Source organism: Budorcas taxicolor, chromosome 11, assembly GCF_023091745.1.
Source record: "Budorcas taxicolor isolate Tak-1 chromosome 11, Takin1.1, whole genome shotgun sequence".
Lineage (NCBI taxonomy): Eukaryota > Metazoa > Chordata > Mammalia > Artiodactyla > Bovidae > Budorcas > Budorcas taxicolor.
The window spans coordinates 72,906,185-72,932,471 of record NC_068920.1 but is presented as its reverse complement, the minus strand read 5'-3'; the positions used below and the strand labels follow the sequence as shown (position 1 = coordinate 72,932,471).

Below are 26,287 nucleotides of genomic sequence, written 5' to 3'. Positions count from 1 at the left end.
GTGTCTGACTCTTAGCAAACTCATGGACTGCAGCCTACCAGGCTCCTCCGTCCATGGGATTTTCCAGGCAAGAGTACTGGAGTGGGGTGCCATTGCCTTCTCCTTGGTGATGCAAGGCTATACAAAAAAACTGTATAGCACATATACACACAGTGCACGTATAACTGGTGAAACCGAAAAAGCTTCATGGGTTTTACTAGTACCACTTGGTGATTTTCATATAGGTCTATAGTTGCTTAAATGTTAGCATTGGGTGGGGGGATTTGGTGGGAGGGTGCACAGAACTTCCCTATGCATTTCTTTGCAATTTCCTATGAATCCATAATTATTTCAAAGTGAAAATTTTTAAAAAGTGGATTCTTGTGTTGGTCATTTGTTTGAATATTATGTAACCTCTTTGTCAGGGATGAATAGGACATGGTCATCTGGTATGCAATGTCCTTACAATTATTCCAGTTATCACCAGTGGTATCAAGGAATGATACCTCGTAACAATACCTTGTATAAAGGCTTTGGAAGACCAAGTATCTGTGGCACTTAGATCACTGTAACAACAATAGTGATTATAAAGATTTTAGAGTTACCTGGTTTCCCATGGCCCCAGTTAGCACATTTAGGGGAAAAGAGACAAGTTATTAGCCTACAATTAAAACAGGCATGGAGAACCAGAAGGCCTCCATAGCAAGTCTGAAGTAGTACCTCATCCGGTGTCACAGAGCAGGTAAGAGTGAGGAGTGCCAATATGACATTTCCCACAGATCCTCCCAGCCACTTGGTAGCCTGTTGATTATATTCGCCTGTCTCATCATTGAGGGTACAATGCTTTGTCCTCACCAGGGATACATACACATTTGGTGTATGGATTTGTCTTCCCTGAACTCAGGACTTCTGATCGTACCACCATTTTTGGACTTTTGGATGGACTTAACCATCACCATGGAATAACATTCAACATCACTTTGACAAGGAGATGCGTTCTTTGGTAAATGCGGGCCATGGGCTCATGCCCATAGACTTCACAAGTTTAGCCATATGCTGTTTAACGCAGAAGTAGCTGGCTGATAGAATGAGCTGCTAAAGATTAGTCACAGCACAAATTGGAGACAACACTTGGAAAGTGTGGGTGTTGCCTTACAGATGCTTTATCTACCTTAGACAGAGGCCAACAGGTACCATCTCCCCCAGTGGCCAGAATGCATAGGTTTGAGAATTAAGGAGTAGTAACACAATTGAAGGGTTTTTATTTCCCATCTTTGTAACCTTGGCCTCAGTATTTGGAAGTAGGTACCCAAAGGAAGGATGGGTCCACCAGGATGAATTGGAAGCTGAGACCACCCTGTCACCTTTTGGGGTTCCTCATGCCACTGGACCAACAGAAAGGAAAAGAGATCATTGTACCTGATTGTTTTTGTTTACTGGGGAAAATGAGTTGCTGCTACACAGTTGGTCAAGAAGGGCTATGTTTGGAAGCCAGGAGATTCATGAGAGTATGCTTTTTAAGACTCACTTGCCCAATAGCCCTGGTCAATGGAAAACTGCAATAATCCAATAAAGACAGGACCAGCAAGGACTCAAATCTTCCTAGCATTCCTGCTGGCAGAGCATAAGCAGAAGATGGAATGAGTAATGGGAAAATTAAACTGTGATTATCAATATAGGCCTTGTTACCAGATATGGAAGTGGAGACCGTAGCAATCATGTTATGTGATTCTTTTTAAAATCTCTTTTTCCTCCTATTATTTTATATGCTGGGTGTGACAAGCTAAGGATGCTCTGATGAGTACCCAATTCTAAAAGCAAGGGACTTGAATATTAGTAAAGATTGATCCCAGAGCCTAGGCTTGAAGAGGATCACTGTGGAGGAGAAAGTGTTCTCAAATGTTAAGATGCTAGTAGATCTGATCTCTGGATCAGACATCAGGAAATGATTGGGCAAGAAAGAGGAGTAACTGTGAAGTTCTGTGGCTGGGTAGGAAGTAAGAACCTCAGTATCTTCCTCAGCTGACTCTATAGAAAGAAAGCTCTTGGTAAGGTTGGGAATTTGCCAGGATCAAGGAGTTAAGTGGATTCCCTGGATTGGAGGGAGCCTAGTTGTGAAGAATGTTGTGGAAAAACAGAGTCCTACTGAAATCACAGAGTTTGAGCCTTGAAAACCAGTCATCACCTTGGGTCACATTCATCCCAAAGCTGATTCTCCCTGGGCTTCCTTCTGTGCCTGCTTCTCCAACCAGTTCTTTCTTGTCGGCCAGGATGATGCTCCATATAGCAGGTCCGTTCTTTTTCAGTTCATCTTCTAAGTGATGGAATGGTCCCTGAGGTAAGTCGAGATGTTACTAGTTGTGTACACCTGAGCTACTGTAAATGTCCAGAGAGTGGAAGTCTCTCCCCAGCACCTGGGCCAGCCCTGACCCTAGAATCATCATCTCCAGTCATCATTCTCTGCAGTTCCCCCTCTCCTGTATTGCTCACCTACAGCCCCTCCTGCCTGAATCTTGGTGAGGATATCCGTGCAGGACTACCTCTTCTTCATCTGCAGGACTCTCTCTCCTGCCTTCTTTGAACAAGGAGTATCTTCACCACTTTTATTGTTCAGTTGCTAAGTTTAACCTGGGCTTCCTGCGTGGCAGGTAAGAATTCTACACCTGAACCACCAATGCCATGGCTTCATCACTTTGGATTTCTGCAATACTTCTGTTAAAACCATAAATGCTTCTGCTATCGTCTGAATGTTTATGGCCCCCCAAATTTACATGCTGAAATCCTAACCCCTAAAGGTGATGGTATTAGCAGGTAGGACCTTTGGGAGGTGTTTACATAATGAGAGTAGAACCCTTATGAATGAGATTAGTGCTTTTTAAGGAGGCTCCAGAGATATTCCTAGTTTCATTCTTCTCATTGTGAGGACACAATGAGAAGTCTGTGGCCGCTAGAAGAGACTTCATTCAACCACAAGGGCCCCTGCGGTGAAACTCCAACCTCGGAGTGAATCCAGGTAGTCTGACTCAAGAGTCATCCTTTCACACTGCTGCCATTGTCCTTTTCTGGTCCTGCTGGTTTTACTGTTTTTAGCTGAAAATTATCTTCCTTACCTTTTCTCCCTTCTCCAAATGCTCCCTTTCTTCACTTCAAGCCAATCTCCAGATAAACATCATCTTCTCAGTCCTTGTGAAATGTACACCCTCTGGATTCAAGAGTGCATTCACCTAGCGTTTAAGGTAATGATCCAAAGAGCCCAAAGCCTGTGCTTTGACACTACTTAGGTCAGTGTTTCCTGGTCTTTGGTCCATATGAGAATAACTGGGGAGATTTAAAAGCCAGATTCCTGAGCCATTTGCAGACATTTTGATTCAATAGTAATCGGGAGTACAGAGGGACCTAGGTGTCTCCATTTTTTTATAAGAGGAATTCAATGAGGAGACTTCTGGATCAAGCACACTTTAAGAAATACTAATGAGTCAAACGTTAACTTCTGGTGTCGTTTCTCTTCCAAAGTCCCAGCCTTCAGGCAAGGAAGGCACACTGAAAATGTCAACAGTTTGTTGCCCTCTGAAGTCCTGGAAATATTCTTGAGGCCTTTTCCGGTGGTGTCTCCCCAGGTAGCAACAGGAGTCCTTTGGTGTGTAAGTTTCAGAAAGCTCTGTGGCTCAGCTCTGCCCAGAGATGCACAAGAGGCACCCCTCACTGCTGCTGTTCCTCGTGGGCACCCACTCTGCCTAGACCTTCCGCTGTGCCTCAGCAGGGAGCCACCCATCACCAGGACCTGCCTCCTCCTCTCTTGTGGGGCCTGGAACTGCATCCTGCGATGGTGTTGACTCTTCCCGAAGATGAATAACCTCACTTTGGAAAAAGTTTATCTCTTGTTCTTTTCCATCATCACCTCAGTTTGCACCCTTGCCCTCTCTCCCTTCCTCCAGTGCCCCACCCCATGTACCTGTGGATGTGTGCTTTCCTCCATCCTCTCTAGAGACTCCCCATCTTTTGGAATTGATTTGAAAGGAGGACGGTGCATATAGATGGACCTGCTTCTGGTAGTCCCAGGGCGGTTCTCCTTGCACTTCAGCCAATAAGCTGCTGAGGCTTTCAGGGAGAATTTCAGACCATGAGAACCCCAACCCTCCATTCTGAACACATACCTCTTCAGTATCCCAGCCATGCCTGAATGGATAAAAATAGTCTATTTACTGGATATTTACTGTTTCAGTATTGGGTATTTACTTAGTGTTTCACTTCAGTATTCTTGCCTTGAGAACCCCATGAACAGTATGAAAAGGCAAAAAGATAGGACACTGAAAGATGAACTCCCCAGGTCAGTAGCCAGTATGTACCTCCACCTTCAGTGGAGAAATAACTCCAGAAGGAATGAAGAGATGGAGGCAAAGCAGAAAAAACACCCAGTTGTGGATGTAACTGGTGATGGAAGCAAGGTCCGATGCTGTAAAGAGCAGTATTGCATAGGAACCTGAAATGTTAGGTCCATGAATCAAGGCAAATTGGAAGTGGTTGAACAGGAGACAGCAAGAGTGAATGTCGACATTTTAGGAATCAGTGAATTAAAGTGGACTGGAATGGGTGAATTTAACTCAGATGACCATTGTATCTACTGTTGGGGGCGTGAATCCGTTAGAAGAAGTGGAGTAGCCATCATAGTCAACAAAAGAGTCCAAAATGCAATACTTGGATGCAATCTCAAAAATGACAGAATGATCTCTTGTTTGTCTCCAAGGCAAACCATCAATATCATGGTAATCGATTCCCTGACCAGTAATGCTGAAGAAGCTGAAGTTGAATGGTTCTATGAAGACCTTCCAGAACTAACACCCCAAAATGATGTCCTTTTCATTATAGGGGACTGGAATGGAAAAGTAGGAAATCAAGAAACACCTGGAGTACCAGGCAAATTTGGATTTGGAGTACAGCATGAAGCAAGGCAAAGGCTAATAGAGTTTTGCCAAGAGAATGTGCTGGTCATAGCAAAAACCACTTCCAACAACACAAGAGAAGACTCTACACATGGACATCGCCAGATGGTCAACACCGAAATCAGATTGATTATATTCTTTGCAGCCAAAATGGAGAAGCTCTATTACAGTCAGCAAAAAGAAGACTGGGAGCTGACTACGGCTCAGATCACGAACTCCTTATTGCCAAATTCAGACTTAAATTGAAGAAAGTGAGGAAAACCACTAGACCATTCAGGTATGACCTAAATCAAATCCCTAACAATTATACAGTGGAAGTGAGAAATAGATTTAAGGGACTAGATCTGATAGATAGAGTGCCTGATGAACTATGGATGGAGGTTCATGACATTGTGCAGGATCAAGACCATCTCCAAGAAAAAGAAATGCAAAAAAGCAAAATGGCTGTCTGAGGAGGTCTTACAAATAGCTATGAAAAGAAGAGAAGCAAAAAGCAAAGGAGAAAAGAAAAGATATACCCATTTGAATGCAGTTACAAAGGATAGCAAGGAGAGATAAGAAAGCCTTCCTCAGTGATCAGTGTAAAGAAATGGAGGAAAACAAAAGAATGGGAAAGACTAGAGATCTCTTAAAGGAAATTGAAGATACCAAGGGAACATTTCATGCGAAGATGGGCTCAATAAAGGACAGAAATGGTATGGACCTAACAGAAGCAGAAGATATTAAGAAGAGGTGGCAAGAATACACAGAAAAACTATACAAAAAAGATATACAACCCAGATAATCACAATGGTGTGATCATTCACGTAGAGCCAGACATCCTGGAATGTGAAGTCAAGTGGGCTTTAGGAAGCATCACTAGGAACAAAGCTAGTGGAGGTGATGGAATTCCAGTTGAGCTATTTCAAATCCTGAAAGATGATGCTGTGAAAGTGCTGCACTCAATATGCCAGCAAATTTGGAAAACTCAGCAGTGGCCATGGGATTGGAAAAGGTCAGTTTTCATTCCAATCCCAAAGAAAGGCAATGCCGAAGAATGCTCCAACTACCGCACAATTGCACTCATCTCACATGCTAGTAAAGTAATGCTCAAAATTCTCCAAGCCAGGCTTCAGCAATATGTGAACTGTGAACTTCCAGATGTTCAAGCTGGTTTTAGAAAAGGCAGAGGAACCAGAGATCAAATTGCCAACATCTGCTGGATCATGGAAAAAGCAAGAGAATTCTAGAAAATCATCTATTTCTGCTTTATTGACTATGCCAAAGCCTTTGACTATGTGGATCACAGTAAACTGTGGAAAATTCTGAAAGAGATGGGAATACCAGACCACCTGACCTGCCTCTTGAGAAATCTGTATGCAGGCCAGGAAGCAACAGTTAGAACTGGACAGGGAACAACAGACTGGTTCCAAATAGGAAAAGGAGTACATCAAGGCTGTATATTGTCACCCTGCTTATTTAACTTCTATGCAGAGTACATCATGAGAAACGCTGGGCTGGAGGAAGCACAAGCTGGAATCAAGATTGCTGGGAGAAATATCAATAACCTTAGATATGCAGATGGCACTACCCTTATGGCAGAAAGTGAAGAGGAACTAAAGAGCCTCTTAATGAAAGTGAAAGAGGAGAGTGAAAAAGTTGGCTTAAAGCTCAACATTCAGAAAATGAAGATCATGGCATCTGGTCCCATTACTTCATGGCAAATAGATGAAAAAACAGTGGCAACAGTGTCAGACTTCATTTTGGGGAGCTCCAAAATCGCTGCAGATGGTGACTGCAGGCATGAAATTAAAAGATGCTTACTCCTTGGAAGAAAAGTTATGACCGACCTAGACAGCACATTAAAAAGCAGAGACGTTACTTTGCCAACAAAGGTCCGTCTAGTCAAGGCTATGGTTTTTCCTGTGGTCACGTATGAATGTGAGAGTTGGACTATAAAGAAAGCTGAGTGCCGAAGAATTGATGCTTTCAAACTGTGATGTTGGAGAAGACTCTTGAGGGTCCCTTGGGCTTCAGGGAGATCCAACCAGTCCATCCTAAAGGAGTTCAGTCCTGAATATTCATTGGTAGGACTGATGCTGAAACTGAAACTCCAATACTTTGGCCACCTGATGTGAAGAGCTGACTCATTTGAAAAGACTGTGATGCTGGGAAAGATTGAGAGCAGGAGGAGAAGGGGACAACAGAGGATGAGAGTTGGATGGCATCACCGACTCAATGGACATGAGTTTGAGCAAACTCTGGGAGTTGGTGATGGACAGGGAGGCCTCGCGAGCTGCAGTCCATGGGGTCCCAGAGTCAGACACGACTGAGGGACTGAACTGAACTGAGCTGAACTACTAAGTGTTTATTATGGTAGATCCTCTGGAAGGTCCCTTTCATGGCAAATTGAAAGCTTCTGACACTACCATGAGTTGTTCTCAGGGAAAGCAGATGAGATGACCAAAGTGTGATCAGGGTCTGTGGTTCTTAGCAAGCTTGGCAGAGATGTGTGTGGCTGAGAACATCGAAGTCATGGAGTGTTTACAAACACTTCTTAGTTGGCAGATAGTTGGCAGGTACTGAGTGGGCATCTCTGTATTTGATAAGAAATAAAAGATGAATAAAATATTTGGAGCAGCCTCTGTATCCTGAAATGTTTCAATTTTTTAACCTGCTGTGATTTAAAAAAAAAAAAATAACCCCTATCCAGGCCAGAAAAGCCTTAAAATAGTGTTTTACATGTATTTTATCTTCATTTTACCCTCACCACAAACTGTGATTGTATTTATCTTATAGATGAGGAAACTAAAGCTCGGCGATATGAAATCTGTCGATGGTCATATGATGACTGGGAGCTAACACTGATACCACCCCTACTTTCTGTCCCCAGTACACCCGACTCTGTGGATTCCAACACAGAGCATGTGGTCTTAGAGGAACTGAGCTCATGGCAGCTAAAATAGATTGACCTTGAAGATTCAAATAGTTTTTCTTTAAATTGCCTAAGTTGGGAAGGGTTCTGCTTATTTACTTTCTTTCCCAGAGGAGAAACCAAACTGTAACACCAGAGAGAATTTTAAGAATTGAAAAAACCTTACAGGTAACTATAGGTAAATCTAAGCAAATCTTGATAAATCTAGGTAAGTCATCTTGTAACCTTGGATGAAGCAGGGATTACTTATCAAGACAACAAAAGTAGAAGCCATAAGGGAAAGGAGTGATAAATCTAACTACATGAAGATGCATAACTTCTGTATGTCAGCCAGGCTGTCTACAGAGTAGAATTCACCTTTGAAGGCTTCCTGAGCTGAAGCTGACTGCCTGCCTGTTTAGTACCTTTAGCTAGAGATCCTGACTTTGACACAGTTACGGTTTATGAACGTGAGCATGTATCATTAGTTCAGTGCACTACCTGTGCAGTCGTACGTGGCAGCCCCTGTTGGTTATTCTCTCCTGATGCCCCAATTAAGGGACAGACACTAGTCCACTAACCTCTCCCCCGCAACAAACACACACACACACCCCCCTAGGAATTTTTCTGAGTTACATCAAAGCTCTAAGTCCTCATGTTCTTCACTTCTTTATGTCTTTCCTGATCTGATCCCAGCCGTAGTTCCAAAGGAGAGAACATAGAGAAATATAAGACTCTAGCGGTGCTTCATATACCTTGAAAGTCATAGCCAAGGTTTTTTTTCAATAGCAGGGAACAGAGTTATGCTTCAAGCTGCCCTAAATAGGATATGGATGGATTCGCTCTAAAGACACTGGATACAGTTGGATTCTTGGCTGCTAGCAGTCTCAACCAAGCCTGGGCATCTGAGTCAGGAGAGTATTACAGGAGAGCTTTGGGGGCGCACAGAATGGAGAGAAGCCGGCAGTGCTGGCTTGGGAAACAGAACTCAGGGTTGCAGGAGTCACAACTGTGACCCTTCATCCTACAGGAGGAAGAGACATCATTTGCTGTCACGGCAGCTGTCATGTCTGACTTCCTGCTTAAGCTCCTTAAGGACTCTGAAGTCCTGGGGGAGAGTGTCCAACTGGCTGAGCCTTGGCCACGCTGCACAGTGACAGGAAGGGGGAGGCCCTGACTGAAGTTTCCAGAGAGGCGGGCACTTCTGCTCTGAGACCACTTACATAGAGTGGTGAGAGGTGTTTTAGGAAGGAGAGGTTGAAAGCTGGGTGCTAAAAATGATGAATATTCACCTCCAAGGCCATCTCAGAATTCATGGGCAGAAAGACTCATGAGGGATGGGATCCACAAATGCCTGAAAGTGTGTCTTTCTGTCCTCTCCCCCAACCCCTGTGATCTTTTTTTCTCTGACTGCTGAACTTTCTCCATTTCTCCCTGCATGGGGTGCCTTCTGAGCCTCCATTTTATTCATCTGAGTTCCAGCCACGCACAGAAGCTAGCATCTCTGTTCCAATTTCAAATTCTTGGGAGAGATCATCAAATTGCTTTGACTTGAATCAAGTGTCTTCCTCTGTTACCCAGAGGGTGGTCTCAGAGAACATGTTTCTTTTAAATAGAGAAGAAAACCCAAACATGCCCTGTGTTGAGCAGTAAAGTTGGGGGGCATTCCCACTAAGGGTTCGTATCTGTACAGATGAGGCTGTGCATAACAAATCTGAAGAGAAGTTGTTGCATGAATAAACAGCATAGAGAAGTTGCAAGGGGGATGTTTAACCTATAAAGAAAGCTGGTTCTTTTGAATCACTTTAGTCACCATGTCTGCAAGCAGCTAAATGTTTCTTGGGTCCAATTTTAGCTCAGCCTTACAGCAGGTTCCTATTGCTTTATGCATCTGAATAGAGCCAAACTGTACTTCTTTAAAAATAGACCATAATTTGGACTTTCAATAGAGCAACAGGGCCTCTTGTCCTTCTTCCCATTGAGATTAAGTTTTACTCCCTACTTGGTACCCTTCTCTAAAACTGAACCCTGCACACTCCTGCCATGTATGAGGCACCCTATACATATTGGTTAGGGTTTCCCCAGTGGCTCAGCAGTAAAACATTTGCCTGCCAATGCAGGAGATGCAGGTTCGATCTCTGGGTAGGGAAAATCCCCTGGCTAAGGAAACGGCAACCCACTCCAGTATTCTTTTCTGGGACATTCCATGGACGGAGGAGCCTGGTGTGCTGCAGTCCACTGGGTTGCAAAGGAGTCGGACACGACTGAGCGACTGAAACAACAATACATGTTGATAAATGAATGAATGCATTAGCCAATTACTTCATCCACGCCAAATGTTTCTTCTCCAGTAACACATAAAGGCCAAGTTCAGCAGCAGGAAATTTGATCTGCTCCACCTGCTCACAGAATGACCCTCCTACTTCCTCCCAGCTTTAACTTCAGTTCCATCTCCTCTTTCACCTCTGTGGGCCAAGTCACCACCACATCTCACTTTGACCCCCTGCTGTGGCTTCTAACTGGCCTCCTTACCCCAACTCTGGCCCCTTGCACCCCATTCCCCCAAATGCAGCCAGAGGGAGATGCTGAAAAGTAAACCAGGTCCTGCCATTCCTCTGGACTTGGGCCGCAGGCAGCTTCTCTCAGGCCCTGTGTGATTCTCCAACCTCACCTCCAATCCTTCCTCCTCCCAGTCTGCACTCCAGCCAGGATGTTCTCTCTTCCCTCACTCTTCCCAGGACCTTGACTCAGAGCATTTCCTTCCTTCTCTTAAGAAACCTCTTGTCCTCTGCCCCAACCTCAGTCTTTACAATCTGAGCCACCGGGGAGGCCTCCAGTCTTGCCCAGTGAACTAATTGGCCTTCAGATCTCACCTCAAATACCTCTCGCTGTCCCAGGACTGGATGAGGGCTCCTTGCTATCTGCTATCACGCACCACCATTTTCTCTACTTTATTGCACTTACTGGAATGGTGTGAGATTGCCTTGGTTGTTTGATAAGCACCAATTTCCTCTACTGAAACTCCTTGAGGTCTAGGTCTATATTAGTTTTCTCTGGCTGCCATAACAAAATACCACAAGCTGGGTGACTTAAAACGACAGAAGTTTGTCTTCTCATGGTTCTGGAGGCCAGAAGCCCGAGCTCAATCTGTGGACGGGTCAGGAGGTCTGGCTTCTGCTGCGGTCTCTCCGGGGCTGGCAGATGCCCTCTCCTTGTAGTATCCTTGCGTGGTCTTTCCTCCATGTGCATGCCTCCCTGGTATTAGTATCTCTTCGTTTACCCAAATTTCCTCTTCGTATAAGAACATGTTGGGTTGTATTAGATTAGATCCCACTCTAACAGCCTCATTTTGACTTAATCACCTTCTTAACTGAGGTCAATGCTTCAATAGCCAAATTTTGAGAGAACATGATTCAGCACATAACAGGGACAATGTCACTTATGTTTACCTGTGTGTCATCACCCAGGACAGAGCTTTTCATGCTCTAGGACTCCATACACTTCTGTTAAATGAATGATTAAGCCCCCTCATTTTCCTTCCCCCCCCCCCCCCCAATCACATATTGTGATAGAGGCAAAGAGGCACAGATTGTAGCAGGAGGACCAGACGCGATCACAAGAAATGTCTGCTATTCTGACCTAAAAATCACAGATCTTGGGGGAAGCATTACTACCTCCTGGTACCCTCATATGAGGCACAGCCAGCATATGATCCTTCCTGCCCTGGGAGGGTGTGCTACCCCAGTGGGCTCCCGGGGGGAGGAGTTTTGCTGACAGCTGCACACCCACACCCATCCAAATGGCCCACTTTAGAAGGTGAGTCACCCAACTGTTGGGAGCGGGTCCACACGGCTCCGGGAAAGCAGTTTAGCAACAGGTACTAGGACCTAAAAAAAGGCATGTCCTGTACCCTTACAATTCCAAAGCTAGAAATCCCAACTGAGGAACAAGCAGAGAGGGGCTCAAGACAGGTGTATATCCCAGATTTATATAAAAAGCGATTTCTCACCGCTGGAAAGAGCCTAAGTATGCAGCAATAGGAGAAAGACATGCAAATTTAATATAGTCACCTGACAGAAAATTAAGTAGCTATTGAAAAAACTTTATAAAGAATATTTACTGATGCAAGGAAATAATACTTGCAAAAAGCAGGACACAGAACTGCACAGACACTGATCTCAGTCATACAATAAAGACCGTAACAACATGCACGAAAGTGAAAGCGAAGGCCAAGTCGCTCAGTCGTGTCCGACTCTTTGCGACCCCGTGGACTGTAGCCCACCAGGCTCCTCCGTCCATGGGATTCTCCAGGCAAGAATACTGGAGTGGGTTGCCATTTCCTTCACCAGGGGATCTTCCCGACCCAGGGATCGAACCCAGGTCTCCCGCATTGCAGGCAGCCGCTTTAACCTCTGAGCTATGCAGGGAAGCCACCTGCATATATATGCATGCAATTCACAGGAAAAAAAAAAGTCTGAGTTGGTAAATAACCAAATGTTAATATTGTAATTTTTTCAGACTCAGCGATTTCTTTCTTTTATGCTTTTTGTTTAAAGTAGTATGTGTTGTTTTTACAACCAGAGAAGAAGGGTACAAAGTTTTCAAGGCAGCCAGCGCTGCCGCTCAATGAAATTCCTCAACTCTGGTCTTCTGTCTGGAAAGCGCCTGCCCTGCGCCTGCTCCCCAGAGCGTCCCCGGGGCGGTCTGGCTGGCTGCGAGGGAGAGTGCTGGAATCCCCGCGGTGGGAGGCCACCGGACGGGCGTCGCGCACTGCCCGAGGTGGAAGGTCAGGGGAGGGACCAAGTCTTTCTCCCGTCCTGGAGCGAGATCTGGACTGCGCTGGGCGCCCGCAACCCTGGTCCAGTCCTCAGCCATCGCGGCCGCCGCCCAGTCCGCTGTTCCACCGCCAGGTGCAAAATGCCATGTCATTGGGAGAGTCTGCGGCCGGAGCATTGAATTACAGCTTAGCCAAGCTCGCGCAGGGCGGCGCGGGTGGAAGATGAGCAGAAGCCCCTGTTCTCGGAGCTCCCGCTGACAAGCGGGCTAAGCGTAGCCTGGGGAGGCCACTGGAGCAGCCCGGGACTGGCCTGTTTTTTCTCCTTCAAGAGCCGTTGCTTTGAGCTGGGAGTCAGTGATCCGAGCCAGCCTCCCTCCCCCAGCCCTCTCCTGTGAGGGGACTCACGAGCTGCGCCTCGGCGATCCCCAACCTTCCTCAGCCCTCTCCGCGCCCTGGGTGCGCGGGATCCTGACTCCCATCAGTCATGCTGAGGGTCTTCATCCTCTACGCGGAGAACGTCCACACCCCTGACACCGACATCAGCGATGCCTACTGCTCCGCGGTGTTTGCAGGTAGGAGGGGCCCGTGATCTTTCCCGGGAAGAGGGGGGTGGGAGTTGAAGAAGGGACGCCGCGGCTCTCCACCTCGAAGAACATCGGAATGTGAGAGATATGACTCCTCGGCCAGATTGACTTTGAGTGTTCCAAAAACACACTCGGAGAGAGGCGACTCGGAGAAATGGAGGCAAGAGGGAGAGGTGGTCAGCGCCCGGAAGCTGAGCCCAGGCTGGGGCTAGGAGGGGGCTGGGGGGCAGGACCAGCATCTATCCTCGCACTCCCTGGATCTCTTAAAAGAGACCTTTTTGCATTGCGTGCTGCAAAGCGTTGTGTTGCAGGGCTCCCCGCCTCTCCCCGAAAGACTGGTCAGGGCTATTTATAATCCGACTCTCTTGCCTTGGCCGGGCTCTGGTGGCTGCCCTCGCCCTTTACTCTCTATCACAGGCTGGGCCTGCCTGCAGGCATATACTGGGGACAGAGGCACCGCCCATCGGTCCAGGGGTCCTACTCTTGCTTTCTGGCACAGAATGCGGGAAATTCAGCATTTTGGGGGTGGCATCCCCGTCATCAGGTGGAGGAGCCTGCTCCCCCATCAGACTGAGACCGTCCACAGGAAGGTCTTTCATGGTGATGAACGGACTTCTCTAGGAGGTGAGGGCTGGGCTCAGGCTGCTTCTCTGGGACTTCCTGTGGGCGGAGCCCGAGCTGGGGTCTATGCACCGGGCCTGTGTGTTTGGAGCCTTACTGAAGGACAAGGACCAGAGGACTTGCGTGGGCCCGCTGCCCCACCCACCCTGTGGGTTTGCTCTCAGCCTCTATACCTATCACTCCCTTTCTCCTTCAGGATCTAGCTACATCCCAGGCCTCCAGATCCCTGGCCATCCAATGGACGTTTCCTTTTAGTGCCATGAGCTTTTGGTTCCCTGTGCCCAGACACCCCTGCGCCCATAGGCTCCCAGACACATGCACACATGAAATGCCTGTGACGCTTGCAAGTTCCAAGGAGTAGAAACTCACAGAATGCAGGCATGTGTCCACAGCAGTGTGCACGCGTGCACACAAACACACACACACTCCTGGGGGTGAGATTCAGCTTTCTCGAGGAGGAGCTGCTGAATGGGCCCTTGGCCTGGAAAGCAATGTGCTCCAGGGTGAGGGGTAGAGGGAGGTGACACTCTGGCCGTGCTCTTTTCCTGACACCTTGCTTTGAACTGTTCTGACCAGTTTCCTACAGTTGCCATTTAAAATGAGCTTTATCAAGGTGTTTCCAGGGAGAGAATGAGGGCATGAATGGGGTGGTGGGGCGGGGGCGGGGGGTGCCTCCACACTTCTTCTACAACCTCAGGTCTGTGCAGGCCAGGACAGTGGTTCATCTGTAAGGCCCGGATGTGCAGCCGAGCTGAGGGCCCTGGGCTTGGAGCTACAGACCTCCTGGGAGCCCCGTCCACTCTGTAAATAACCCCCTGGCTGAGGGGAAGGAGGATATGCTGCTGCCAGAGGGAAACATGCACCCTGGGCTTTGAGCATCCGTCTCCCTCAGCTCATCCGCCCCACTCAGCCCCTCATCCCTGTCCCAGGGCTGAGCCCGCCCTGTGGACGGCACCCTCCGGAGCTGTCCAGTACAAATGAAATGCAAGAAGGGCCACTTTGGCACTCCTGCCTTTGTTCTCAGGGGCCTTGCCTCTGATGACCACTCAGCTTGAACCAGATTTTCATCCGCCTTCTCTGACCACACTCCCACCTCCCAACACCTCCCCACAATACACACACACACTTTCCCCAGACTTCACAATGCCCCCACCCAGACCAAGTTCAGAACCCTAGTAAGAGAAAGGAAAGAATGAAGAATGGTTAATGAATGGGGAAGCACTTTCTAACCCTGGAAGTGCTTTACCCACCGGAAGTCCCTCTGGCATGGTTCCTCTCCTGTTGTAATTTCCTACTACTGCCCCAGGGCTGTCTGTGGAGCAATCGCTCATCCTTTATCCTCCCCCCAAATGAGTCCCGCCCCCCATCTGTCTGCTGTCAGTCTGCAGTCCTCCCCTTTGTCTGCAGCCGGCTCCTCTGAGGGGGTCCCCCTTCCCTGGTGGTAAAGGAAGTATGTTGTCTGTGCTGACTAGGAGTGCCCCCAGCCTTCAGAGGGGGCTGTCTGGATGCCCCAACTCCCAGCCATCACAGTCACTGCCAGGCAGTCATGGGGAGCAGAGGCCCTCCCTCCCCCAGCCTTGGCCACAATCCACCTCCTGTGTGTTGGCCAAGCTCTTAACTTATGTCCAAATTCGGCCTCCCCGCAGCATCAGGCCAGCTCCCCCTCCTCCTCCCAGCCAGGGACAGTTGCTAAATGATTACACAGAAGGCTCTGTTCTCAGGGACACACTACTCAGAGCAGAATGCCCTTCTGGGAACCCTCCCCTCACCAACTGGCTGAGAACTGGCCTTCTCAGACCTGTTAGGTTTGGAAGCCATGGACGCCCCTTCCTTTGGCTACCTGTTTGGAATATCCTGTAATTTAACAGGTGCCTCCATGCCTGCCTAAATTCACTTCCTGTTCACAGTAGCTTTGTGAGGCCATTGGGCAGGGATATTATCCCCTTTGACAGATGAGCAGAGCAGATAGGCCCAGAGAAGTGCAGGGGCCTGGCCAAGGTTACACAGCGGCCAAAGCACCCACCACACCGCCCCTATCATCATGCCCTCTGTTGTTCTCAGCATCTGTGCTCATGAATAAGAAACTGCTTTGAAAAGCATACCATGCACTACCCACACACGAGGCACCCTGGACCCGAGCCAGAGCTAGGGAGGACTGTGCGTGGGGTACCCGGGCTGGGCTGAGTCAAAGTGGGGGGAGTGCCAGGCTGCAGGGAGTGCAGTGTATGACAAATGACCCAAAGATGGGGGATTCCGATTCTGAACCTATTATATTCATCACAGTGAGAGAGAATGGTCATTCATTAAGCACAAACAATGTACTATTTTCAGATGCTGTCTCTTTAAATTCCACAACAATCCTATGAGATGTACTTAACTGGTACTGTGCTTCCTAGGTGTAGGCTCTGTTCTAAATAGAGCTCACTTACTATGAGCTCTATCATGTTCAAGTTGTTCAGTTTGTACCAGGCCCTTATATGTAGATCCTTAATCCTTCTAGCAGCCATATATGGTAGTAACCATTATCACCCACACTCTATACCACACAGAAGTCATACACTAGTCATTAGTGGAGTCAGGACTCAGGCCCACATACTCTGGCTCTGGAACCCTGTTGTCTTTAACTGCCCTACCATTTCCCTCTGGCCTTAGCTCTGATTTACAGAAGACAAGCCGTGAAAGGTGGAGAGACAGGAATGAACCCTGCTCTGGCTCACACCCTGGAGCCCCGTCTCCATCTGCACGTCCCCTCACACCTTGTCCCTGCTGCCACCGGCTCTCTTTCTCTCTCGGACTCTGACGTCCTCGATCTCATTCTCTGGTCTGAAGGATGCTTTCTTATCTCAGAGAGGTCTCTGCCCTTCTGCATCTCGCAGGACCAGTCACCGCTTGGTCCAGGGTGCTCCCTCTGGGCAGAACTCTTGTGCTAGGCCATTTCAAGCCTTCTGTTAGGCCTGTGGTGGCTCTTAAGGGTCTGGTAAGCTGAGGCTAGGGTCATGCATCCTGTGGCACTGAGGTGGGCAGCCTGCAGTGGGGGTGGCAGGCTCTTGGGGAGCTCTGGAAAGGGAGCACTGTAAGCTTAGGCCCTAGCTTAACTGATCCATTGTGGGGGCTGGCGCTCAGGAGTGAAGCCTCAGTCACATTCCAGTGGGCTAAGAGCACTGAACAAGAGTGAAAGAAGGATGGTAGCCAAGAGTACTGGCTGTAGACCCAGACTACCTGGGACCTTGGGTGTGGAATTCCAGCTCTGCCACTTTGCAGCAGCGTGTGTGTCTTTGGGCAAGTTACTTAACCACTCTGTGCTCGGTTTCCCCACCTATGAAATGTTGATAATAATAGTACCTGTTTTGGAGGGATGGTTCTGAAGAGTTTATGTGTTAATCCATATAAAACACTTTGAATAATGCCTGGCACAGAAATACACATTAACTATTTCACTATTATAATATGTGATTATATATATATTTAGCTCAGACAGTAAAGAATCTGCCTAGAATGCAGGAGACCCAGGTTCTATTCCTGGATCGGGAAGATCCCCTAGAGAAGGAAGTGGCAACCCACTCCAGTATTCTTGCCTGGGAAATCCCATGGACAGAGGAGCCTGGTGGGCTATAGTCCATGGGGTCACAAAGAGTTGGACACGACTGAGTGGCTAACAACATTCTAATTCTTATTATGGTTAACATGCATTGTACATATACCAAGGAATCATTGCACACATTTCACTATCTTTTTGGCCTGGGCAGTCCTATCACCAGCTCTGTTGGTTCATTTACTGTCCAATCAGATTGGGCACACTGTGCTGAGTGGTGAGTGGCCATCCCTTCAGCCCCAGGGGACTCTGGCCCTGTCTCCTCTGGGAGCCCTCCCCAGGGCAGTCCTTTCTGAGGCCAAGGCATTTGTCTACTTGCCTAATGGCTGGCTCTGGCCATCAGGCTGGCTGGCCCTCCCCGTCGGACTGGATCTTTCTTGGAACGAGCATCCCTCCTGTGACTCCCTGGGCCCACAGACCTTCTCAGTCTCTCTCTCCAGGCCCAAATCTCTCTCTTTCTTTTCTTCCTGCATACTGGTCTCTCCCCAGATTGGTTCATTGGGCTGAAATTATGCATCTCCTGTGAGCCAGGCAGGCTCTGGGCTGGAAGCCCTGGTGTTTGCTTTAATCATCCCAAGAGCTCTGTGAAGTAACATTGTCTTGATTTTACAGAAGTGGAAATAGACTCTGAAAGGTCAGACCTCATGCCTTGGGACACACGGCTAGAAAAGCGAGGGCTGCGATGGACGCCCAGGGCCGTCTAGTTGTTCCTGCAATGGGCTATTCTTCCCGGGCAGTCAGCCATGTGATCATGGCCATAACCAGAATCACTGCTGCCCGACACCCCTGGCAGACATGTGTGGGTGCCCCTCTAATCCCAGCTGGTTGTATCGGGATATCCACGGGACACAATTTCTTCAATGAATGTGAAGGTGGGGCAGAAGGATGCATTAGACTGTTCGTACTCCTGTGAGTCTTTGGACTTGGACACATGTGCCCTGAAGAATCCTGGAAGCTTACATGCAGAGTGTTCATTTCAAGGTTGGTGTTATTGGAAGCAGAGGGCAAGGTTTATTTGCTTCCTGGATACCCTATGTGAGGCCTTGAGGAAACACAAGGCCCAGACATTAAGAGAACTGAGCTAGAGGAGACCAGTGGACCAAGAACAAGAAGGGGCTCTCCTTGAAGTAACTCCTCTTGACTGGCAGGTAGGAAGGACCCCAAATAGGGGACAGAAGAGGGTCATAAGCCCACATCCCCAGGGGAGCATGGCAGGTGGTAAAACTAAGGCCAGAGGGAGGAGCATATGCTTATCTGGGTGAGTGGTGGTGTAGGGCGAGCTGAGACGCTCACTTCCAGCCAGAGGTGCCAGCTAATCAGCGTTAGGCAGACAACTAGGGCTCGCGTGCCAGGTGTTCTGATTTTTCAAAGGATGCTATAAATCCAGATCTCATAATGTTTAAAGTACAATTTTGTCATAAAACGTTGTGTTGATCAAAGACAACGGGTCTCTGTGCTGGGTGTGTCCCGGGAGACAGCATCAGACAGCATCAGTGGTAGCATCTGATGGTGTTGTGTTTAATCCTGGAGACTTGGTCTGTGTCTCTTCAGGGAACAGGCAGCCAGCCTCCTCACTTGAGATGATCAGGCAGCACCTATCTGTGACTACACCATTGGGACAGCAGGGGTGAGCTTTAGTCCCCTCCCCTCTTACCTCTGTTAGCTCTGAAATGTCATTGTGGTTAACATGAAATATTAAGTAAAAACTGGGTTTGCTATGCAAACTCAGCTTCAAAACAGGTCCCCTTCAGGCAGGAGATAGGCCCCAGGCTGAACAGCTAGATTTTGTCTGCTGTGGACAGATACCCCAAAACAGCAGGAGGGAGGAGAAGCAAAGCATGACTAGATAAGAGATCAAAGACCACATATTCCTCATTCTTAAAATCAAGGACACCTTCCAGTTACACATGTGCAGAAAAGCTCCTTGGAGGTCAAAAAGGGAGGGGCCTCCACCCCATAGTAAGTGATGTCAGCCTACCCATAGGCCTCTTGGCTAGAACCCATCTTGGCTTAAGAGATGCACACACACATGGGAGGACCCTGAGATAAACCAAGTACGGATCAGAACAAGGCAAAGCAAGATGACTGGCTACAGGAAACCCAGAAGAAATGCCCCATAAAAGCAATTTAAACTACCGTGAGGGGGCAGCTCTCTCAGCCTGCTTGTGTGTCTGTCCACGTGTACTCTTTTGCCTCCTTGTAAACACTGTTTCCCTACTTCGTTTCTTTGTAGAAATTCATTTTCCACAAAGCCAAATGGGCCAGGGTCGTTTCAGTGGCCAGTGGTCTAGCGGCCAGGACTCAGAGCTCTCGTTAATTACTGTAGCCTGACTTCAGTCTCTGACTGAGAACCGAAACCCTGCTTCAAGCCACTGTAGGTCAAGAACACCTTTACCCACTTGCTCCCCAATGGGGACTCCTAAGCCGGCCCTGTCGCCTTTGCAGTGGGGCTGGATTTGTCTAGGGTGCTGAGGAGCTGCCCTTACCTGGGCCCTTAGGTAGGATGCACATTTGGCCATTAGTTAGCAAACCTTAACTGATGCGGGGGGTGGGGGGTGGGGGGGCATGCATGATGGTCACTCTCATAATGGTTGCTGCGTAGGCAGCCCTGACTGGTAACGTTCTGACCCACTGGGCTGCCCAGGCCTCCGCATCCTTCTGTCCTGTTTCTCTGCTATACCTTGTGGTCCCTTTGACAACATGGTTGGTGTGGTGGACATTGTGCTTGGCTCTCCAGTGTCCTTTCCATACCATGATGAGGCTAAACCAGTGGTTCTCAAAGAGGATAGTACTGCTCCCAGCGGGTATTTTGGATATGATGATTTGGGATATATTTCCACTGCAGCCTGGGCAGGACAGCATTAGCCTTCCTGTTCACTGAGGCCTCCCTGGTGCCTCAGAGGGTAAAGAATCTGCCTGCAACGCAGGGTAAAGAATCTGCCTGTGCTTAAAGCTAAAGCCGGGGTGTGAGTCAGTCATCTTCAGCTAGGCGAGTGCTGTGGTCTGAGCAGGGGCAGCCGGACCATGGGAATAGACTGAAAAAAATGTGGACCACTGGAGTACTGCTCATTCCTCCCGCTCTGAGGTGCTCTTGTACCAGGGGTCTGAGCAGGCCTATGTCTGCCTCCTTCCTGAGTAGGCCAAACAGCCCATCTGAACAGCCTTCCTACAGCAGTGTCTCACTCCAGGTGGCTTGACAGAAATTCCAGACCAGTGTCGTCTCCTGGCACATTGACACAGCGGCCAAGTGTGCTGGCACTGGGGCTGCCACAGTTGGTATGACTGGTCCAGAGGCCGGCATTGGAACAGTGTTTGGCAGCTTGATCCTTGGCTATGCAAGGAACCCATCTCTGAAGCAGCAGCTCTTCTCCAGCGCCACTCTGGGCTTTGTCCTGTCTGAGGCTATGGGGCTTTTCTGTTTGATGGTCACCCTCCTCATCCTCTTCACCGTGTGAGGCTCCATGGAGGTCACCTACCCGCCCCTGCTGCTTTGACTCCAGGCCATGCTCAGTGCTGCAGTGGGCTAACTTCTACCGTTAAACACAATGTTTCTCTTTAAAAAAAAAAAAAATCGACTTGCAACGCAGAAGACCCAGTAAGATCCCTGGGTCAGGAAGATACATGGAGAAGGGAATAGCAACCCCAGTATTCTTGCCTAGAGAATTGCATGGACAGAGGAACCTGGCAGGGTTTGCAAAGAGTAACCCAGTCCATGGGCTTGAAAGAGTGGAACACAGCTGAGAGAGTAACACTTTCCTATCGTATAGGTCGTCACTTGGATTCCTGGCCACATCTAGCTATGAGGGAATTCTGGGAAATGTAGTCTATCTGTGTGGGTGACCATGTGTCCAGGCTGGAGTCCTTGGAACATTTCTGTGGAAGGAGGGGAGAACGACTTTGAGGGGGACAAGTGGAGATCTCAGCACGCTGTCCACAAGAGCTACATTCCTGATGCAAGTCCCCTTGGGAGGAAGCCCCCTTGAGGTTTTGGCTCCAGGATGACGTCTCCAAGGGATCAGTCAACCATCCAATCAGGGAGAAGTGAAGTTGGAAGCTGGGATGGGAAAAGAAGCCTCAGGAAGTGTCCAGGGCCCATGCCACCAGCTGCTGTTTTTCTGGTGTACAGAGCAAGTGTGTGAAGACACTGTTCCTCGAACATAAGCCAAGTGCTTGTAAAAGTTCCACAGATTTCCTATGCTGCCTCTGACCCATTAGAGCAGGACTGGGGGGCAGGGTGTAGTGTGCTGGGGAAAACAGCAAAGCCAGGAATCATTGTGATGGTAAAAAATATCCCTAGTCATCATATCCAAAATTCCCCATAGAGGGCAGTAGTATCCTCTTTGAGACCTGCCTGCCTAACCATATCCTAGGGTGGAAGGGACACAGCCAAGTACAGTGTCCACCACACGAACCACAGGCCGGCCCTTGCTTTCACTGGGAACATCTGGCTGCCTGAGACAACCTTGGTCTCTCCCCCCAGCGACCGACTTCACCATCTAGCTAGACATCAAACCAGCAATTAAACAAATAGGTGTTGCTTACAATTGGGATGAGAGCTAAGAAGGAAAAGTGCTGTTGTGCAGTGGTTTGCCAGAAGACCCAACCTAGATCAGGAGGTCAGAGGCTTCTCATGGAAGCAATGAGGCCTGAAGGATGAGTGGGGGTGGCCCTTTAAAAGAAGGGGGAAGGCAGGAGAGCTCTGAGTTTGGAGGGAGCTCATAATATTCCAGAAACTGAGAAGTCACTGGAGCTCAGGGAGTGAGGGGCTGAGTGGTCCTACCTTGTATGCAGGGGAAAGGGAGTTGGGCTTTATTCCAAGAGCATGGGAGGCCTTGGAGGGATTTTACAGAGAGTGTGTGTGTGACTGATTATGTTTACGATCACCTGGCTCCCATGTGGAGGCACATGGATGCTGTGGGCACATAGACGGTACCGAAGTCAGCAAGGACGATTTAGGCTGTAAGTGAAATCCTATCTCAAAATGACTTTAATAATAAACAATCTTAAAGTGATCTTCATTCCCAATACAAGTCCTCTGGGGAGGAAGCCCCATTAGTAACAGGCCCCAGTATGATCCAGAGACCCAGTGGGCTCTGGGCACATAGAGTGGACAGCTCCAGGCATCCTGGACACAGGCAGACTCCATTTTATTTTTCTCTGGTCTGCTGTCCTTGGTGTCTGCTACATCTTAGAGCTGGCTGACAATTGGATCTACACGCTTCCTTATTCTCACAAAGTGGGAGAGGGAGCTGGGCTTGTCCAGTCACGAAGAACAAACTATCCCTCCAGGAGAACAACTTGGGACATATATACCCATCACTGAACCAATAGCTATTGCCAGGTGATGGGCTTAGGTCAGGATCTGGAGCTAAGGCTGGAAGTAGTACCCAAATGGTTGGGTTCTGTTGAGAGAGAGGAACTTTGGATGTTGGAGAGGAAGTAAATGGCCATTGCCTTATGAGAGTGAGTGGGGTCATTCAGGGAGAGTGGAAGAATCAGGAGGAAGAGGGCAGAAGCCAACCTGAGGAGGCATGGCCTTTAAGATTGGGGAGAGGACAGCCTTAGACTTGTCATTGAGTGGGTGAGGGGGGTAGGATCTAGTGCCCAAGCTCCTAGCCGGGCTTTGGAGTACAAATGATTCATTTATTAACAGCAGGAGAGCAAAAGGTTTGGGCACAGAAGCTGGTGGGGTTTAGGAGACTGGGAGCCTGGGGACGTTCTCTCCTTTGCATACAGTAAGCACCCTGAGAGTGAGGGTGGTGATGGGGTGCTGTAAATTTGGGGAGCGAAAAGTATGAAATAGTTGTCTAGGAGAGAGTGTGATTGAAGAGACTGCAGCCATGTAGGGTCACTGCTTATTGGCAGTCAGGATCCCCCTGAGTCTGGGGTGAGACATAGCAGGTGATGCTGGCAGGGTAGCTGTGTTATTCTCCAATACCAGTTAGCACTTAAGGGACGGGGTGGAGGAGGGGAAGTTGGATTTCACCAGGTGGCAGTCACTTGAAAATGCTGGAGCCTCAAAACAAGCTAGTGGAGGTGATGGAATTCCAGTTGAGCTGTTTCAAATCCTGAAAGATAATGCTGTGAAAGTGCTGCACTCAATATGCCAGCAAGTTTGGAAAACTCAGCAGGGGCCACAGGACTGGAAAAGGTCAGTTTTCATTCCAGTTCCAAAGAAAGGCAATGCAAAAGAATGCTCAAACTACCGCACAATTGCACTCATCTCACATGCTAGTAAAGTAAGGCTCAAAATTCTCCAAGCCAGACTTCAGCAATACGTGAACCGTGAACTCCCTGATGTTCAAGCTGGTTTTAGAAAGGGTAGAGGAACCAGAGATCAAATTGCCAACATCCACTGGATCATGGAAAAAGCAAGAGAGTTCCAGAAAAACATCTATTTCTGCTTTATTGACTATGCCAAAGCCTTTGACTGTGTGGATCACAATCAACTGTGGAAAATTCTGAAAGAGATGGGAATACCAGACCACCTGACCTGCCTCTTGAGAAATCTGTATGCAGGTCAGGAAGCAACAGTCAAAACTGGACATGGAACAACAGACTGGTTCCAAATAGGAAAGGGAGTATGTCAAGGCTGTATATCATCACCCTGCTTATTTAACTTCTATGCAGAGTACATCATGAGAAACGCTGGGCTGGAGGAAGCACAAGCTGGAATCAAGACTGCCAGGAGAAATATCAATAACCTCAGATATGCAGATGACACCACCCTTATGGCAGAAAGTGAAGAGGAGCTAAAAAGCCTCTTGATGAAAGTGAAAGAGGAGAGTGAAAAAGTTGCCTTAAAGCTCAACATTCAGAAAACGAAGATCATGGCATCTGGTCCCATCACTTCATGGGAAATAGATGGGGAAACAGTGGAAACAGTGTCAGACTTTATTGTTTTGGGCTCCAAAATCGCTGCAGATGGTGACTGCAACCATGAAATTAAAAGACGCTTACTCCTTGGAAGAAAAGTTATGACCAACCTAGATAGTATATTCAAAAGCAGAAACATTACTTTGCCGACTAAGGTCCGCCTAGTCAAGGCTATTGTTTTTCCTGTGGTCATGTATAGATGTGAGAGTTGGACTGTGAAGAAGGCTGAGCGCCAAAGAATTGATGCGTTTGAGCTGTGGTGTTGGAGAAGACTCTTGAAGGTCCCTTGAACTGCAAGGAGATCCAACCAGTCCATTCTGAAGGAGATCAACCCTGGGATTTCCTTGGAAAGAATGATGCTAAAGCTGAAGCTCCAGTACTTTGGCCACCTCATGAGAAGGGTTGACTCATTGGAAAAGACTCTGATGCTGGGAGGGATTGGGGGTAGGAGGAGAAGGGGACCACCGAGGATGAGATGGCTGGATGGCATCAGGGACTCGATGGACGTGAGTCTGAGTGAACTCCGGGAGATGGTGATGGACAGGGAGGCCTGGTGTGCTGCAATTCATGGGGTCGCGAAGAGTCGGACACGACTGAACGACTGAACTGAACTGAACTCAAAACAAGACAAGGGGAAGAGAGTTGGGGCCTTGTGCAGCAGAATGGTGATAACTGGTCACGGAACGGAGGCCGAGTGAGGAAGCTAGTGGGCACTTGGGAGGTGGGAGGAAGGGCAGTGCCTGTCGGGCGCTCGGCGCAGGTCTAGAGGTGGGAAGCCCGCCACCTGTGGTCGTCAGCTGGAAAGGAACCAGACTTAACAGGGGAACGCGTGCTGAAGGCTGTCACCGCTCGAGGCTCACACTAAAAGCAGTTCCCCCCGCGGCGAGGGCAGGGGGCCTAGAGATTGCTGTCGGGATGTTCAAGGGCAGCTCCAAGAGAACAGGACACGGACCTCCGCCTCCGGAGATGAGTGACCCCAGATCACTGATCTGAGAAGGCTCAGAGGCCCTTCCCGAGAGTTCGACCGTCGGAGTCTCTCGGGTCTCCGGGAGCACCGAGGGTGGGCCAAGGCGAGCGGCGCGGGGGCCAGAAGTCAGGCCCCCGGCCGTTCGGCCCTCTCCTCTTCTAGCGCTCCCAGCGCGTGCAGCTTTCCGCGGACACACTCTGGTCCCTGCAGCCGGCTTTCGCCCACCTCGCGCCTTCACACCCAGTTCCTCGGCGTGCCACCCTGCGCGCAGCGGCAGGAGAGCCGCGGACAAGAGGTCGGCCCTGGTGCGCTTCGGGCCCAGGCGCGCTGGCCGCGCCGGGAGCCGGGATGGTACTGACTGCCGCTTCCCTGCTGCTCAGCCGAGCGGTGCGCCCGGCGTCAACGGCGCTTCCATTCCTGGCGGGGGCGGGGACCGGCGGAGGGGACCAGCGCCCCCGCCAGCGCCCGTCTGAGCTCTGGCCGGTCCCGCCCCCCGCCGGCAGGGCGGGCCCACAGGGGGCCGGAGGGGAGGGTCCACCCAGCGGGTGTCCGGTGTCCTCTCCGCGGCCTCTCCCAGGCGTCGGGACTTGTCCGCGGAGGCGCAGCGGAGGCGACAGCTCGCTCCTCTTGGCGCGGCTGCTGCGGAGCCGGGCGCTTGCTCGGCGGGGGCCGGCCGAACCATGCTGAGCTGCCAGCTGGTGAGGGCCAGCAACCTCCCCAGTCTGAAGAAGGACCGGCGCAGCGACCCGGTCGCCAGCCTGACTTTCCGAGGTGAGAGCCCCGTGGCCGCCGCGCCCGCTCGCCCGCGCCACCCGCCAGCGCGCGCACCGCTGGGTCGGCCACCCGAGCTACCGCACTAAGCAGGCCAAGGTTTCCTCCCCTGTCAGCGAGGACAGAAATCTCAGGGGAATCTCGGTCCTGTCTTCTTCAGAGGGGGCGAGGAGGATGCAGTCGAGCAAGAAAAATGCCATGGTGCTCAGAAATTTTGGAAACCGAAAGCGCCGTAATATGTCGATAGTTGCACTTCTAAGACCGATACTCAGGGGTAATACCGTGCG

The 26,287-nt window shown here is 49.3% G+C and overlaps 1 protein-coding gene across 22 annotated transcripts in view; it reads left to right on the top strand.

Annotated features, from left to right (window-relative positions):
• Window positions 1-12,630: 12,630 nt before the first annotated feature.
• Window positions 12,631-26,287, top strand: part of DYSF (dysferlin) — a 224,180-nt gene continuing 210,523 nt past the window's right edge. For 6 of the 22 annotated variants that reach the window (XR_008200104.1, XM_052647724.1, XM_052647720.1 and 3 more), the window contains exon 1: window positions 25,712-26,000. Coding sequence is in view for 21 of the 22 variants with exons in the window: in XM_052647724.1 (XP_052503684.1) it covers window positions 25,910-26,000 (91 nt within the window). In the remaining variant the exon portion in view is untranslated. Of the gene's footprint in view, window positions 13,162-25,711; window positions 26,001-26,287 lie in introns of those variants that run through there. The other 16 variants (XM_052647740.1, XM_052647738.1, XM_052647731.1 and 13 more) reach the window with 5 other exon arrangements.